The sequence below is a fragment of the Amia ocellicauda genome, chromosome 19 (assembly GCF_036373705.1).
Source record: "Amia ocellicauda isolate fAmiCal2 chromosome 19, fAmiCal2.hap1, whole genome shotgun sequence".
Taxonomy (NCBI): Eukaryota; Metazoa; Chordata; class Actinopteri; order Amiiformes; family Amiidae; genus Amia; species Amia ocellicauda.
Window position 1 is genome coordinate 26,625,687 of NC_089868.1, and position 17,854 is coordinate 26,643,540.

The 17,854-nt window shown below is 50.5% G+C and overlaps 1 protein-coding gene across 1 annotated transcript; it reads right to left on the reverse strand.

Annotated features, from left to right (window-relative positions):
* Nucleotides 1-5: 5 nt before the first annotated feature.
* On the reverse strand, nucleotides 6-11,659 carry imp3 (IMP U3 small nucleolar ribonucleoprotein 3). Its single transcript, XM_066691727.1, has 7 exons — nucleotides 11,393-11,659; nucleotides 10,517-10,624; nucleotides 3,277-3,351; nucleotides 2,992-3,071; nucleotides 2,043-2,094; nucleotides 666-738; nucleotides 6-519 (listed from the first exon to the last, which is right to left on the reverse strand). Exons 1-7 carry the CDS (start codon nucleotides 11,527-11,529, stop codon nucleotides 493-495), a joined length of 552 nt encoding a protein of 183 aa, XP_066547824.1. The 5' UTR covers nucleotides 11,530-11,659; the 3' UTR covers nucleotides 6-492.
* Nucleotides 11,660-17,854: the final 6,195 nt, after the last annotated feature.

Here is a 17,854-nt window from a genome sequence, read left to right on the forward strand (position 1 = left end):
AGCAGTAACTGACACAACACAGGCCTCTCGGCAGATTTTATTGCAGTTGATAAAGGATGGCATGACTGGGGCGTCCAGTCAGCAGCTGAACAACATCTGGACTCCTGAACATGGAGACTGAGAGGCCGCGACCCCGCCCGACTGGACTGTGAACACGCAGCGGCCAGGAAGGCCCCCCAGTGTCTCTATGAGCCCATGAACGACCGCCAGGGCCCAGGCTGGGGGTGGGGGGGCCCTCGGACTTGGACCTGCACATCATAGACGCCCCCCACCACAGGGGGACCACGGAGTCATCCTGGGCAGAGTGGGTCCGGCGCCAGAGATGCAGCATCTGGGCTGGGGGGGCGATTCTGCAGCTCCGTCTCCGTCACCGCAGAGGAGGTGTGGCTCACCGTCCGGCCAACTTCACAACTCCTCTCCGCTAGACACACACGCTCACATACATATACGCTCACACACACAAACACACACACACACGCTGGACCGGCTCCATCACACCACCAGGTCGAAATCGTCTCTCTGTATGGGGGAGGGGTAGAGGGAGAGCTCATTAACACCACAGAGCTCTGAACACATCTGAGCATGAGTCCATCCGTCCATCTGTCTGTCTGTCCCCTCAGTGTCCGTGTCTCTGCCTGTATGTCCGCGCGTCCGTCCGGGCTCACCTGCTCGTTGTAGTTCATGACGTGCTGTTTGATCTTGGAGGAGTCCACCCAGGTCACGAAGTCCTCCATGCTCCTGTGAGAGACGGCAGAAATGTCAGAGGGCGTCCACGTGCCAGCACCAGCGGCCCGGTTGAGCGCGCTCCCCGCTGGGTGTAGGGTTTAAGAAGCTGCCGCTCGGAGCAGTGCACAGCCGGGCCAGCAGGGGGAGCTGTGAGTCCATGTCCAGATCCACAGGCTGAGCAGCCGAACTGTCGGACATTTTTAGCTGCTTTTGAAACTGAGACCCGTTTGCTCTCAGGTTATTGAGGCAAGAGTCTCTGACTGAAGCCTCCTGTTAATGAGCCATTATTTGTGCTCTCTTGCATCTTATCTTCATCTATTGTCTGATCTTTTCACCATCTATTCACTATCAAATGCAGTGTGGAGCATTCAGTCATTCTGTAAGATACACAAACAGAGTGCATGTGTGTGTGCATGTGTTTCACAGCAGACGGGCGTCCCCAGCACCTTCACTGGGACCTGGGTGGGGATGCATATTTAAATGAGGAAGCAGGGCATCGATCCCTCAAACACAGAGGAAACTCTGGACGAATACAATCGCTGACAGTCACGCAATAACTGTGCAGCCCTGCTTCACCGAGAGGACAGGACCAGAGCGGTGAGACGCACACACAAGGAGGAGCAGTCAGAGTGGGCCACCATACTCGCCGAGTCGGCAGCTACTGTGACACCTGAGAGCCCATGAGCATCTGTGCCCTGAGACAGACATGTGAGAGAGCGAGCCAGGGGACACAGAGCGAGAGAGAGCGAGTGAGGGGGCGAGCGAGGGGACACAGAGCGAGAGAGAGGGGGCGAGCGAGGGGACACAGCGAGAGAGCAAGACGGGCAAGAGGACGGAGCAGCAGAAGAGGAAGGATGGCAGCAGCAGCAGCGGTGCGTGACTGAGCTCTGCGGGCAGGACACACAGGAAGTACAGGGGGGGGGCAAACCACAGGGTACAGCCTGACCTTGTCACCTCTCTGCACAGGAACAGAGAGAGAGAGAGAGAGAGAGAGAGAGAGAGAGAGAGAGAGAGGGGGTACAAGAGAAACACACACACTGCAGACAAATACAGACAGACCCACAGAGACAGAAGTACTGGAGCCGAGAGAGAAACCTGACACTTGGAGACACACACACACCTGGCTGGCAGCCGGCTTCAATTAGTCACTTAGTTTTCCTTCTTTTACTGGAAAACCCAGAGTCCCCTTTGCACAGGCTGAGAGCAGAGAGAGAGTGAGCGAGCGAGCAAGTGTTAGCGTGTCAGTGAGAGAGAGAGAGAGAGAGAGAGAGAGAGAGTGTGAACGTGTGTGAGAGTGAGTGAGGGCGCACACTGACCTGGTGATCAGGAAGGCAGGGTCAGTGATGATCTCGGGTCCGACGCGCACATCTGGGTCTGAGTCAAGGACTGGACAGTGCGAGACAGTGAGACACGCAGAGACACACAGAGACCCACAGCGCATCTCAGGAGCACAGAGACCGCGAGAAAGAGCGCTGCATTCAGAACGAGCTCCTTCTCTCCCTCCCTCCCTCTATTTTCATCTCCTCTCGCCCCCTCAGTTTCCACAGTGGAACTCTCTGGTTCTCACACACACACAGACCCCCCAGAGACGGAGAGAGAATGGAGGGGTGTGGTGCAAAGAGGAGGACAGAAAGTGTGAGTGTGTCAGTGTGAGTGATGCTCTGTCCAAAAGCAGTGTTTATATTTCTATAAATAACTGTGTGAAACAAGAGAGAGAGAGAGAGAGGAAGTAGGGCACACCGGCATACTGTGTGTGTGTGTGTGTGTGTAGAGGGGTGGGGGGGCATGACAAAACACAGCTGTTTAGGGTTCTGTCAGCAAAAGAGAGGGAGGAGGAGGAGGAGAGAGAGAGAAAGTCTAGGGGAGAGGGACTTAATTTTAATCTTGGGAGGAGAGAGAAAGTGCAATAGATTGAGACAGGAGAGAGAGAGAGAGAGAGAGAGAGAGAGAGAGCCCCCCCACCCCCCCACTCTAGCTCCCCTGACCGCCGCCGCGTGACAGTCATGTGCTGGAGAAGCCGATAGGATTAACGTCCCGGCCTCTAATCGGGCCTCTGCGGCTCAGGTTGGGGGGGCGGACACGTCTCAGGACACGCAACACGCCGACACACCGAGCAGCACCCTGACCCCCCCCGACCCCCCACTCTGCCGTCCTTTCCCTTCCCGCCCTGCCCTCCCCTGCTCTCCCGCTGTCCTGAGTGGTAGCATAGCGACGGAGCGAAGGGGTGATGGAGTGACAGTGGAGCGATAGAGCGCGGGAGGATACGGCCTTGCTCGATGAAGGTCACGGCGGTCTTCAGGTTCTGGGCCATGCGCAGCTTCACCAGCACACTGGGCAGGCGCCTCCTGGGGAGAGAGAGAGAGAGAAGGGGGGGGGGGGGTTCCACGTGAGCCGGTCCTCTCCGTGCTCGGTGCCGTGGACTGGGAGGACCGGGAGAGCTCGGGAGCCCTGGCTGGGCCGGCTTTGACCCACACAGAGCTGTTCTGGCCCACAGTGGGGTTACAGTGCAGGACACACAGGACAGTCTGTTATTGTTGTGATCATCCATACCTGCAGAAGGCGGAGGCGGTGACCTTCTCGGTGAGCGCCAGGTTCTCCCGGGTGGGAATCAGACCCACGCCATACCTGCCACACAGAGTGGGGGGGTTAGCATGATGCGTTACATGGAACAGACAGACACACGCACCGGGGACAGCAGAGAGAGGCGGGACATCTTGCGCTCCATAGATTTGATTAACGAAAGGCTGCACGCTCTCTCTCTATATTTCTGCCTCTCCCCCCCTCCCTCTCCCTCATTTCTCTCTCTCTCTCACACACACACACAATATCCAGGAGAGCAATACATCTGACAGAGAGGGGACAGCTGGAATGCAGTAAAACTACAGATCATAAAACGAGAGCTGAACCCAGTTAAGAGGAAGTGGCGTCAGTTACAGTGAATTGACCCCCCCCCCGAGTAAACTTGCTGCGTGGGAACGGACCCCCCACTCAAGGAAAGAGTCTCAGGGCCTCCTGTGTCCTGCTGCCCCAGAACTCAGCACACACACACTCCCACACAGACACACAGAAAAAGAGACACAAACTCAAATACAAACACACACACACACACACACACACACACACACACACACAAATATACATGTGCACACGTAATCACAAATCAAAAACAGATGTGCCGATGGGATGGGAGACGTGTGTAGGCAGGTGTGTGCGTGTGTGTGGCGCTCTGGCCGGGCGCACTGCTGACTCTCTCACACCCTGGCAAGGTGAGAATGCCCGGCGCGCTCCGGCTCTCAGGGGCCCAGAATTTATGACAAATCTGCCCTTAGCTCTGCAGTGTGAGAGTGTGTGTGACGCTGGCATGGCGCCCACGGAGTCGGGTTACCCGCTCTGCATGCACACACTGATACACACACTGACAGACACACACACATTCTGATAGACACTGAGACACACTTTGATACACACACACACTCCGATAGACACACTGATACACACACACTCTGAGAGACACACACTCTGATAAACACAGAGACAGTGGGTCGGCACAGGGACAGTGTCAGATCCACAGTGGGACAGTGGGGGGGTCAGGCAGTCAGTCAGGTTCGCATTACAGCCCCCCCCCCAGGAAAGGAGAGCACAGGACTCCTTTGTTGTACGGCCGGACCTGGGCCAGGGGGGTGAGATCAGATCCTCGACCAGGGGAGAAATTGGGGAACTCTGCCCCCCAACGCCCCCTTCCCCCAATGCTAAACCAACAATGAGGGCAGTCACACACACACACACACACACACACACAGCAGTGCTACACGGCCCGTAGCAGGGCTGTACTCCAGTCAAGCTCTGAGCATCACCGGGGTAAACCTGCACACACACACGCAGACCGCGTGTGGACGGCACCGCGGTACGACTGTGCCCATGTCCGAGTCTGTTGTAGCAGTGTGCGTGTATGTGCGTGTGTGCATGTGTGTGGCGGTGCGTGGCAGTGAGTGTGTGTGTGTGTGTGTGTGTGGCAGTGTGTGTGCCAGGCTGGCAGGGTGATAATGCCAGGGCAGGTCAGAGGCCGGTTCCCACGGCGCTGTATAAATAGCCCCTGGGTGGACTGGCTGGGATCCCCTGCCCCCCCCCCGCACGCCTGGGGCAGCACATTCCCCCCCGCCAGGCCATGCCAGACCCAGGTCACCTTTCAGCACAACTACACAACCCCACCACCCCTCAACAACTCACACCTACACCCCCCACCTTGCACTGCTCTACTGCAGCCCAAAGCTGAGCATCACAGAGTCCCCCAAACACACACAGACTCTGGACCCACACGGGACGTCCTGACACTGCACACCTATTCCCACACGCACACAGACACGCACGCACACACAGAGATGCACACAGACGCACACACAGAGACGAGCGCTAATCTGACGCACTAATGACTTGCTGGCTGTGCTCTGTGGACGAGTCTTCAGTTTATGGTTTGATTGACTGATCACAATACTTTAAAGCATGGTTGGCAGGTCCTGCCTATTGATATCGATGGCCATTGATCGTGGATTGATCACTGCTCTCTGAGGCAACGCACTAAAAGCAGTCGTCATTTCTTTATTGGGGTTTGATTTTCAACTGAACGGTTTCTCTTCGATCCCCCTCCCCACTGCTGCTGTTCGAAGCGGATGGCATCTGTTAGGTGGCATGACCTCCAGTTGACCCCCCCCCCCCCACTGCGCTGCCTGGCACACCTGCCCCCCCCGGCACCTCAAACCACCAGCTTCTGCTTCTCACGCAATCGCTGAGGTCACGACCTTCCGCCCACCGCCACACTGCTGCCAGGAAGTCAGAGCGGTTTCTCACTCACTTCACTTCAAGGTGCTTTACTGGCAGGACAGACACAATCGCAGTGTCCATAAAGCAATCGCAAGGTTTAAAAACATATTACAGAACGAAAATAAATAACTGGAATCTTATGAATATAAAAAGGCAACTCATGTGTCTCTCTTGGTTTGTCCACCTGTTCCTCGGTCTGTCCATCTGTCTGCCCGTCTGTCTACAGGGGTAAAACAGGCCCCCATACAGAAGCACGGAATTGACGTTCTCTATGGAGCATTATTAGGGTCAAAATGTTATATTTAATTAATTCATTAATTAATTAATTAATTCATAAATTTGTCAATTCATAAATTCTTCAATTTGTAAATTAATTAATTAATTAATTCATAATTTAATTAATAACCTCATACATTAATTTATAGCGCTGTTTGCCTAGTGGTCTTTCAATTTCAAAAACTTCTTTTTAATGCTCGTCAATCATAAGAACATGATTCGTGTCCAATCGAGAGGAGCCCATTCGCCCCATCGTGCTCGTTTGCTGTCCATTAATAACTAAGTGATCAAGGATCCTATCCAGTCTGTTTTTGAATGTTCCCAAATTGTCTCTTCAGCCACATCGCTGGGGAGTTTGTTCAGATTGTGACGCCTCTCTGTGTGAAGAAGTGTCTCCTGTTTTCTGTCTTGAATGCCTTGAAGCCCAATTTCCATTTGTGTCCCGGGTGCGTGTGTCCCTGCTGATCTGGAAAAGCTCCTCTGGTTTGATGTGGTCGATGCCTTTCATGATTTTGAAGACTTGAATCAAGTCCCCACGTAGTCTCCTCTGTTCCAGGGTGAAAAGGTTCAGTTCCTCAGTCTCTCAGTAGGACAGTCCCTTCAGACCTGGAATAAGTCTGGTTGCTCTCCTCTGAACTGCCTCTAGAGCAGCGATATCTTTCTTGAAGTGTGGAGCCCAGAACTGTCCACAGTATCCAGATGAGCTCTAACTAGTGCATTGTACAGTCTGAACATCACTGCCCTTGTGCTCAATTCTACACTTTTGACAATATACCCTAGCATTTTGTTTGTCTTTTTTATTGCTTCCCCATATTGTTTGGATGGAGAAAGTGAGGAGTCCACATAGACTCCTAGGTCTTTCTCATGCGTTACTTCATCTAGTTCTATTCCTCCCATAGTGTCATTATAGTGGACATTTTTGTACCTGCATGTAATACCTTGCACTTGTCCACATTGAATTTCATCTGTCAGGTGTCGGCCCACAACTGAATATTATCTAAGTCCCTTTGAATAGCCTGTGCTGCCGAGATTGTATCTGCTGAGCCACCTACTTTAGTATCATCGGCAAATTTGACAAGTTTGCTAACTATCCCAGAGTCCAGATCATTAATATAGATTAGAAAAAGCACAGGCCCTAGTACTGATCCCTGTGGAACTCCACTAACAACCTCACTCCAGTTAGAAGCAACTCCTCTAATCGACACCCTCTGTTTCCTAGACATCAACCAGTTCATAATCCATCTACTGACATTACCCTGAATGCCTACAGCTTCCAATCACCTGGGGGGGGGGCGGGTTTTTACATCAGAGGCACCAGTTTGGAGCCAATCGCACGCAGGGGGCGGGTCGATCGCTGGTGCTGTGATTGTGAGGTGGGGCTGCTGTGCTGCTGGGGACGGACGACTAGTTTTGAGAATATTTCTCGGAGTCCGTTTTGACCCGTGACGACTACTGCCCAATCTCGTAAAAGCTGCATTATTAACGTCCGAGAAGCACGTGTAATAGAGCGCAGTAATAGACAGTTTGACAGCCTCAATCTCTCCATCCTCCTCTCCTGCCTCGCTGACCTGGAACTGCTCTCACCTGGTTCTCCTCCTACCTCAGTGACCGGTCCTACATGGCGAGGCTCCTCATCCACCCTCCAACCTCTCCTCACAGGTGTTCCCCAAGGCTCCGTCCTGGGCCCGCTCCTGTTCTCTCTCTACACTCGCTCCCTGGGCCCCCTCATCACATCCCATGGTTTCTCCTACCACTTCTACGCTGATGATGCCCAGATCTTCCTGTCTTTACCCTCTTCTGACCCTCTCATACCCTCTTGCATCTCTTCCTGCTTGTCTGCTATCTCCGCCTGGATGCACTCGCACCACCTCAAGCTCAACCTCTCCAAATCGGATCTCCTGTTTTTCCCCCAGACTTCCTCACCTTCTGCTGACCTCCCCATCTCAATCCCCTTGGAATCCACCACACTCTCTCCCTCTTCTTCCGCTAAAAATCTAGGAGTCACCCTCGATCCTTTGCTCTCCTACTCCCAGCACATCACCACGCTGACACGCACCTGCAGATGCTTCCTGAGCAACATACGCCGGATCCGTCCCTTCCACACCGACTACTCGACTCAGCTACTCGTCCAGTCACTGGTCCTCTCCCGCCTGGACTACTGCAACTCCCTCCTGGCCGGCCTGCCTGCAACTACTACCCACCGCTCCAGCTCATCCAGAACTCTGCGGCTCGTCTGATACTCTGCCCCGATTCGCACACGCTACTCCACTGCTCCGCTCCCTCCACTGGGCCCCTATATCCCTTCCTCTGAGCTCATATCTAGGACTTCACATCTTGTCTGCAATTCTTAGCTCACAATCCAGGGTGTAGGACTTGCATTAACTGTATATTTTCTTATGCACTGATGTGATTTTGAACTTGTAATTGTGTTCCGTTTTGATCTGTAATTTTATATTGCATTGCATATTTATATCCTCATCACACAGCTCCTCTCCTCTCTTCTTCCCTCTCCTCCCTCCCCACCCCCCCCGAGTCCGCTGTCACTGTTAACCTGCTCTATGGGGCCAGGGGTTTCATTTCCTACGGAAGTATTACTATCTCAGTAATGCTGCATCACCGGCCCTAAATAGAGCCCTGACTTCCTGTCTCGTGGGGGGGGTCCTATCCCATTTCACGATATGGGACCGATATGGGACAGCAGCACAGGACGGGACAGCACCTGGGGGGGACAGGGCGGCCTCTGTCTCCTCTTTAAAGATATATATATATATATATATATATGAGAGAGAGAGAGAGAGAGAGAGAGAGAGATAAGACACCAGAAGTCTATCCGTCTGTCCATCCCTCTCTCTCTCCCTCCTCCCATCTCCCAGCCGAGAGAAAAAGAAATAGCTCTCTTAATTTCCGACCTGTCTCTCTCTCTCACCTCTGGAACAGAACTGTTTACTAACAAGCAGGAAAGACACAATTAACACCAGGAAACTGCTTCATTAAAAAAACAGTTCTGCTATTATTAAATGCATGTCTTTAAATTTATGTATGCTGGACCCCCCAGAATCATCATCATCGTAATTTAAAGGCATGTCAGAGCAGCAGCAGAGCGTTCTTTATCAACACAGCTGAGCGATACACCCCCCCCACACACACAACACTGCCCCCCCACCCCACTCATTAATCTTCCACAGCGCACAGGTTCCCACAGGGGGGGGTGACAGACTGGACAATTTATACTCGCTCATATATTATACACACACATTAATTCCCAAACAGACACTCACAATCACACAAACACTCTCCACACACTCACAATCGCACAAACACACACTCAGTGACCGGTTCACACACACGCAGGGACACTCTCAGCCTCCCGCTCGGCACAGCGGCCATAAATCTCAGCCGTATCTCGGCCCTGTCTGTCATTCCCACTGCTGCGCTAAGAGTGTAAATCCACTGTGTTTACCTGGCTGCCGGTGGGGCAGAGACGCACCGTGGGAATCAGGGCTTATCTCCGACACACAACGCACACCTGATCCCCACCTGGCAGTCACACGCTCTGTGTACACAACGCGCTTATCTACAGCGTAACAAATTACACTGCCATGGCACAGAGTGGGTACTGACTCACTACCGACACTCCAGTTCCCACACACACACACACGCTCTAGCATGAACACAAACAACCACACACAGCACCGACACACACTAGTACAGACACAACCACACACACACACACACACAGCACAGCACAGACAGAGACGCACACGATCTAGCATAGACAACCACACAGCACCGACACACTAGCACACACACAAAGCACAGACAAACGCAACACACACGGCACAGCAAGACACATACGGCACACACAGAGACACACGCTCTAGCATAGACAAACACACATGGCACCGACACACACTAGCACACACACAGCACGGACAGACAACACGCACTAATGCACACACACACTCTAGCATAGAGTACAGGCAGCACCGACGTGCAGTAGCACACACACACAACCACACACTGACAGACAGACACACAAACGCTCTAGCTTAGACAACCACACGCACAGCACCGACGCGCACTGGCGCACACACAACCATACACACACTGCAGTGCACAGACAGACATGGCAGACACGCACTAGCACACACATTGCACAGACAGACGCGCACTAGTGCGCGCACACAGCACGCACGCACTAGCATAGACAACCACACACACAGATAGCACAGAGACATGCACTAGCGCACACACACACGCAGCACAGACAGACACGCACTAACACACACTTGTACACAGACTGGGATAACTTAACAAAATCAGGCCGAAGACGTCACAACCCCAGTCTTGGCCTCACTGCACTGGTTGCCCATTACTTATCGTATCGATTTGAAGATTGTATTAATTACTTTTAAAGCACGACAGGGACTGGGCTCCAGATTAGATTTAACGATTAACCCCTTGCTCTCCAAATAGAGATGCAAGATCTGGAATTAAAGATCTCCTGACTGTTCCAGAGCGGAAACGTAGATCTGAGGGGGGGGCCTTGCTCTCTCAGTTGAGGCCCGAAGACTCTGGGAACCCTTTTGATAACTTAATACAATTATTATTAAATTGTACGACCTGTCAGTCAGTCAGTCAGTCTGGGTTTCTGTCTCAGTGTGTCAGACACTCAGCCTCAGTCCGGGAGACTCACAGTTTCTCCAGCAGCCGCGCCGTGCTCTGCGCTCGGAAGCCGTCCTTCTCGTTCAGGTCCCGGATCTTCTGGGCCAGCTCCCGAATACTGCGGCTCAGCTTATTGTACCTATGGGGGGGAGGAAAATAGGTATGTTTAACCTGGTTCTCTTTCCAGTTTCCTACAGAGGTGTTACAACACAGTGACGTAGTCTGCCACATTGTGACGCATTCCCTGATCCCCAGTTGTGGTCCCCGCCTGTGGGGTTCACTGCAGGTCAAACGGAGCATATACTCAATCACTGCACTCACAACGGAGCGAGGTGCACGCTGGGATTTGTGGTCCACCACTGCATTCACCAGCATGGGAAGGGAGCAGGCAGAAAACCACAACTCCCGGCATGCAGGGAAGCGGCCATTTCTCAGTTTTCCTACTGCTTTGCACTCAGAAAACATTGATAATTGATCGATCTGGTTTTAAATGAGAGCCTGCGGACGGGCAGCGGAGAGGCGACCGCCACAGAGCGCACGGTTCCGGCCCGGGAAACGCTCTGACCCCGCCGGCGCCCCGTCCGCCGCCGAGTCCAGAGATCAAAACTGTCATGGCGGCGCCCAGGGGGTGAACATGAGACTCGGGCTGTGAATCGGGCTGCGCGCAGGAGCCCGTGTCCAGCGATGCGGGTCAGACTGGGACCCCAGGTGCGCAGCCCGGCTCTCGGCCTCACGCACGACAGGGTCCCGCGTCACAGGGGGGAGGAAAACAAACACACGTGTGCAGCAGCAACTGACAAACAACAGCGGCTGGCGTCTGTCTTTCTTTCTTTCTTTCTTCCCCTTCCCACTTTTTTTAGTCCCTTTCCACATCCCCCTCTCTCTCTCTCTCTCTCTCCGCTCTTACTTTGTGTAGTCCTCCCTCCTCTCGATGTGGTATCTGCGCAGCACCTTCACTTCGTGCAGGTTGTTGTCCACCTCCCAGTTCAGGAAGTCCACCTTCTTCAGCAGCTTCTGCTCATGAAACTTCAGCTTCCGCACCATGGCTGCCGGCTGTACCCTGAGCACCCACTGAATACTGCACACACTGCACAACGCGACGCAAACTACGGCAGTCACTGCAGCGCTACTCCAAAATGTCCGCTGCCCTCCAGGCCGTGGCAAAACGAGAGTAAACCACGCCCCCTGTGCGCTGACGTCATTCACACACAGCTGGAGTGACATCATGCACCTCGACGTCCGCAGGCGAGGACGACGTGCACAATCTTGTTCTCGTTGCGGTGATGTTATCATGACTTTTCTTTTGTTCTCTGCGAAATTATGGTTTGTGCTTTGTGTTTAGTAATTAGGTGGCAGTTGTAGTACAACAGAGTGAGGTAGTGTGGTGCACTGTGGTAAGAACACGGTCAACTGTGGTGCGATTGGGATTGGGATGATGAAGATTATTTATAAGACTTCAGGGGTTTTACACCTGGACAGGTGACTGCGCTGGATCAGTAGCTCAGCTGTTTGCTCAGCGGTGAGAATACTAAACAGCTGAGCTACTGATCCGACGCGGAGAGGACGTGTCTTTATTGATTTAAATCTACATTTGACAGCAGTTTAAATAATGTTAAAATGGTAACTGGTGAATGTTATGGAACACCAAGCTCTCCTGTGTTTTTTATACAGTAGCTGTGATTGTGATGAATGAAGGAATGAAGTTACTACAGTTACAGTGAGGGAAAAAAGTATCTGATCCCCTGCTGATTTTGTACATTTGCCCACTGACAAAGAAATGATCAGTCTATCATTTTAATGGTAGGTGTATTTTAACAGTGAGAGACAGAATAACAGCAAAAAATCCAGAAAAACGCATTTCAAAAAAGTTATAAATTGATTTGCATGTTAATGAGGGAAATAAGTATTTGATCCCCTATCAATCAGCAAGATTTCTGGCTCCCAGGTGTCTTTTATACAGGTAACGAGCTGAGACTCTCTTAAAGGGAGCGCTCCTAATCTCAGCTCGTTACCTGTATAAAAGACACCTGTCCACAGAAGCAATCAATCAATCAGATTCCAAACTCTCCACCATGGCCAAGACCAAAATCGAGCTCTTTGGTATCAACTCAACTCGCCGTGTTTAGAGGAGGAGGAATGACCCCAAGAACACCATCCCCACCGTCAAAAACATGGAGGTGGAAACATTATGCTTTGGGGGTGTTTTTCTGCTAAGGGGACAGGACAACTGCACCGCATCAAAGGGACGATGGACGGGGCCATGTACCGTCAAATCTTGGGTGAGAACCTCCTTCCCTCAGCCAGGGCATTGAAAATGGGTCGTGGATGGGTATTCCAGCATGACAATGACCCAAAACACACAGCCAAGGCAACAAAGGAGTGGCTCAAGAAGAAGCACATGAAGGTCCTGGAGTGGCCTAGCCAGTCTCCAGACCTTAATCCCATAGAAAATCTGTGGAGGGAGCTGAAGGTTCGAGTTGCCAAACGTCAGCATCGAAACCTTAATGACTTGCAGAGGATCTGCAAAGAGGAGTGGGACAAAATCCCTCCTGAGATGTGTGCAAACCTGGTGCCCAACTACAAGAAACGTCTGACCTCTGTGATTGCCAACAAGGGTTTTGCCACCAAGTACTAAGTCAAAGGGGTCAAATACTTATTTCCCTCATTAACATGCAAATCAATTTATAACTTTTTTGAAATGCGTTTTCCTGGATTTTGTTGTTGTTATTCTGTCTCTCACTGTTAAAATACACCTACCATTAAAATTATAGACTGATCATTTCTTTGTCAGTGGGCAAACGTACAAAATCAGCAGGGGATCAAATACTTTTTTCCCTCACTGTATATGGAGGGACAGATGGACATCACTGACACACAAGTGCATATACAGTGCCTTGCAAAAGTAATTCACCCCCCTTGGCATTTTTCCTATTTAGTTGCCTTACAACCTGGAATTAAAATGGATTTGTTGGGGGTTCGTATCATTTGATTTACACAACATGCCTACCACTTTATAGATGCAAAATATTTTGTATTGTGAAACAAGAAATAAGACAAAAAGACAGAAAACTTGAGTGTGCATAACTATTCACCCCCCAATAATTAGTCAATAATTTGTAGAGCCACCTTTTGCAGCAATTACATCTGCAAGTCTCTTGGGGTACGTCTCTATAGGGTTGGCACATCTCGCCACTGGGATTTGTGCCCATTCTTCAAGGCAAAACTGCTCCAGCTCCTTTAAGTTGGATGGGTTCTGCTGGTGTGCAGCAATCCTAAAGTCACACCACAGATTCTCAATGGATTGAGGTCTGGGCTTTGACTAGGCCATTCCAAGGCATTTAAATGTTTCCCCTTAAACTGCTTGAGTTGCTTTAGCAGGATGTTTAGGGTCATTGTCCTGCTGGAAAGTGAACCTCCGTCCCAGTCTCAAATCTCTGGAAGACTGAAACAGGTTTCCCTCAGGAATTTCCCTGTATTTAGTCCCATCCATCATTCCTTCAATTCTGACAATTTTCCCAGTCCCTGCCGATAAAAAACATCCCCACAGCATGATGCTGCCACCAGGGGATGGTGTTCTCGGGTGATGAGAGGTGTTGGGTTTGCGCCAGACATTACGTTTTCCTTGATGGCCAAAAAGCTCAATGTTAGTCTTATCTTACCAGAGTATCTTCTTCCGTATGTTTGGGGAGTCTCCCACATGCCATTTGGCGAACAGCAAATGTGTTTGCTTATTTTTTTCTTTAAGCAATGGCTTTTTTCTGACCACTCTTCTGTAAAGCCCAGCTCTGTGGAGTGTACGGCTTAAAGTGGCCCTATGGACAGATACTCCAGTCTCTGCTATGGAGCTTTGCAGCTCCTTCAGGGTTATCTTTGGTCTCTTTGTTGCCTCTCTGATTAATGCCCTCCTTGGCTGGTCCATGAGTTTTGGTGGGCGGCCCTCTCTTGGCAGGTTTGTTGTGGTGCCATATTCTTTCAATTTTTTAATAATGGATTTTATTCCGTGGGATGTTCAAGGTTTCGGATATTTTTTTATAATCCAACACTGATCTGTACTTCTCCACAACTTTGTCCCTGACCTGTTTGGAGAGCTCCTTGGTCTTCATGGTGCCACTTGCTTGGTGGTGCCGCTTGCTCAGTGGTGTTGCAGACTCTGGGACCTTTCAGAACAGGTGTATACACCGATCAGATAACATTATGACCACTTGCCTAATATTGTGTAGGTCCCCCTTTTGCGGCCAAAACAGCCCTGACCACGGGCCAGCCTTCGCTCCCACGTGCATCAATGAGCCTTGGCCATGACCCTGTCGCCGGTTCACCGCTTTTCCTTCCTTGTACACTTTTGATAGGTACTGACCACTGCAGACCGGGAACACCCCACAAGAGCTGCAGTTTTGGAGATGCTCTGACCCAGTCGTCTAGCCATCACAGTTTGGCCCTTGTCAAAGTTGCTCAGATCCTTACACTTGCCCGTTTTTCCTGCTTCTAACACATCAACTTTGAGGACAAAATGTTCACTTGCTGCCTAATATATCCCACCCACTGACATGTGCCATGATAAGGAGATTATCAGTGTTATTCACTTCACCTGTCAGTGGGCATAATGTTATGGCTGATCGGTGTATATACTGAGATCATGGGACAGATCATGCGACACTTAGATTGACGTTAACTAATTACGACTTCTGAAGGTAATTGGTTGCACCAGATCTTATTTAGGGGCTTAATTGAATACATATGCACGCACCACTTTTCCATTTTTTATTTTTTAGAATTTTTTATAACAAGTGATTTTTTTTCATTTCTTTTCACCAATTTGGACTATTTTGTGTTTGTCCATTACATGAAATCCAAATAAAAATCCATTATAATTCCAGGTTGTAATGCAACAAAATAGGAAAAATGCCAAGGGGGGTGAATACTTTCACAAGGCACTGTAAACGCATCGCTGTGAGGCTGCCACAGTTCTGCTTTGCTTACTGGCATCATTTGTTGATTTTGACATAGAAAGGTAAGATAATTGTAAGATAATAGAAAGATTAGCAAACTGGGTGAACTTGGAGTAACACCAGTTTGTGTGTGTGTGTGTGAGAGTGAGAGTGTTATCAGTGATCGGGTGACTATATCAGTGAGTGGAACAGAGCTGTAAAGATAAAGGAGAGGAAGATAGAAAGAAAGACTGAGAAGAGGGGGAGAGAGTAACATTTCTTCTACTTCTATTTCATATTGTATTCTATTTATTTACTCCATGTGTAAAACACTTGTGTAAGCTTGTCGTGTCGATAAAGCTTGTTTACAATTTGAATTTGAAGAGAGAGAGAGGGGGGGGGAAGCAAAGGGAGGCAGAGTGGAAAGACAGAGGCACATAGAGAGATAAGTGTGTATCAGTGCTTAGGGACGCACAACTGTGCAGCGCAGGTTGTTTGTTTCCTCCGCGTCTCGCTCTGCTCTGTGCCGAGCCCAGCCTGTTACACCTGCACAGCACACCAGGCCCCGAGAGAGAGATGGAGGGAGTGAGGGAGGAAGAGAGAGAGAGAGAGAGAGAGACAGGAAGGGAGGGAGGAAGAGGACTGCTAGCTCAACCACATGAAGGACTGGGGTAGATATGAGAGAGAGAGAGGGTGGTGCTGGCGTACTTTTCAAACTACAGAAAAAAAGGACAGGAAGAAAGAAAGATAGATAAAGAACATAAAGAATAAATGAAGACTAATAATGGTTGTAGGGTGTATTGCCTGGTGTCAGAGTGAATCATCACTATCTTTATTATTAGTATTATCTTTATTATGATTATTATTATCTCTATTATTACTATTACAGTGTATTATTACTGCACTGTACTGCAATATAACTATGATGACATAAATAAACGAGTAACGATGTTGAAGTAAGTGTGTTGGGTTGCAGAGACACAGGGCCCGGGGCCGTGGGGAGAGGTGACATTGTGACACAGAGGGGTTGTGTGTCTCAGGGACACAACGGCACAGGCAGACAACAATGGTGTGAACTGGGCAACTGCTGCCTTCCCCACTGCAGGGGACACACTGGGGCCCCACGGAGCGCCACGCCTGACACTGACACAAACACACACACACACGCCTGACACTGACACAAACACACACACCTACACACCTGACACTGACACACACACACACACACACACAGACACACCTGACACTGATACACACACTCCTGATACTGATAGACAGACACACACACACACACACACGCCTGACACTGATACTGACAGACACACGCCTAAAAACTGACACACACCTACACACCTGACACTGACACACACACACGCCTGACACTGATAGACACACACACACACACACACCTGAGACTGACACACACATACCTGACACTGACATTTGCCTCCTTTCCTTCTCTGTCTGTATCTCTCTATCCTCTCCAGTCTCATCCTCTGCCTCTCTACAGAACGGCGCCGCAGCATTGTATGTATGTGTGTACGAGTGTGTGTATGTATGTATTAGTTCTTTTCCAGCCTAACCGCATTCTAAAACACGTGTTCTCAGGCCAGTCGGGCAGCTGCTGTAATGCAATCCCATCCAACCCGGGAGACACTTTTAAAGGCCCTGTTCTGAAGACGCTCTCTGTAGGAAGACAATGCGCCCTGGAGAGAGAGAGACAATGGTGAGTGTGTGTGAGAGAGAGAGAGAGAGAGAAAGCGCTGTGGGCTGTGTGCAGATCGGGTTTCTGAAGCTATGGAGGGAATGTGTCAGTAAGTAACGCAGGGGCCCGGTTCACCTGCGCCAGGTAATATTAATGTGAGACCTGCAGTGTGTGTGTGTGTGTAGTGTGAGTTTGTGTGTGTCTCTGTGTGTGTGTGTGTGTGTGTGTAGTGTGTGTCTCTGAGTGTGTGTGTGTGTCAGTGTCAGGCGTGTAGGTGTGTGTGTCAGTGTCAGGCGTGTGTGTGTGTCTCTGTGTGTGTGTCTGTGTGAGTGTCTGTGTGTGTGTGTGTGTGTCTGTGTGTGTGTGTGAGGGGGGAGTGATTCTGTTGGTTTTCACTGGTGGTTCTGGACACACCTCTGAAACACTCCAAGCTCCCCCTCAATCCAGGAAGAAACAGTAGTAAACACGCTATACTACACTACACTGACTCTACACTACACTGACTCTACGCTACACTCACTCTACACTACACTGACTACGCTACGCTGACTCTACACTACACTGACTACGCTACGCTGACTCTACACTACACTGACTCTACACTACACTGACTCTACGCTACACTGACTCTACGCTACACTGACTCTACACTACACTCACTCTACACTACACTGACTACGCTACGCTGACTCTACACTACACTGACTCTACACTACACTCACTCTACGCTACACTGACT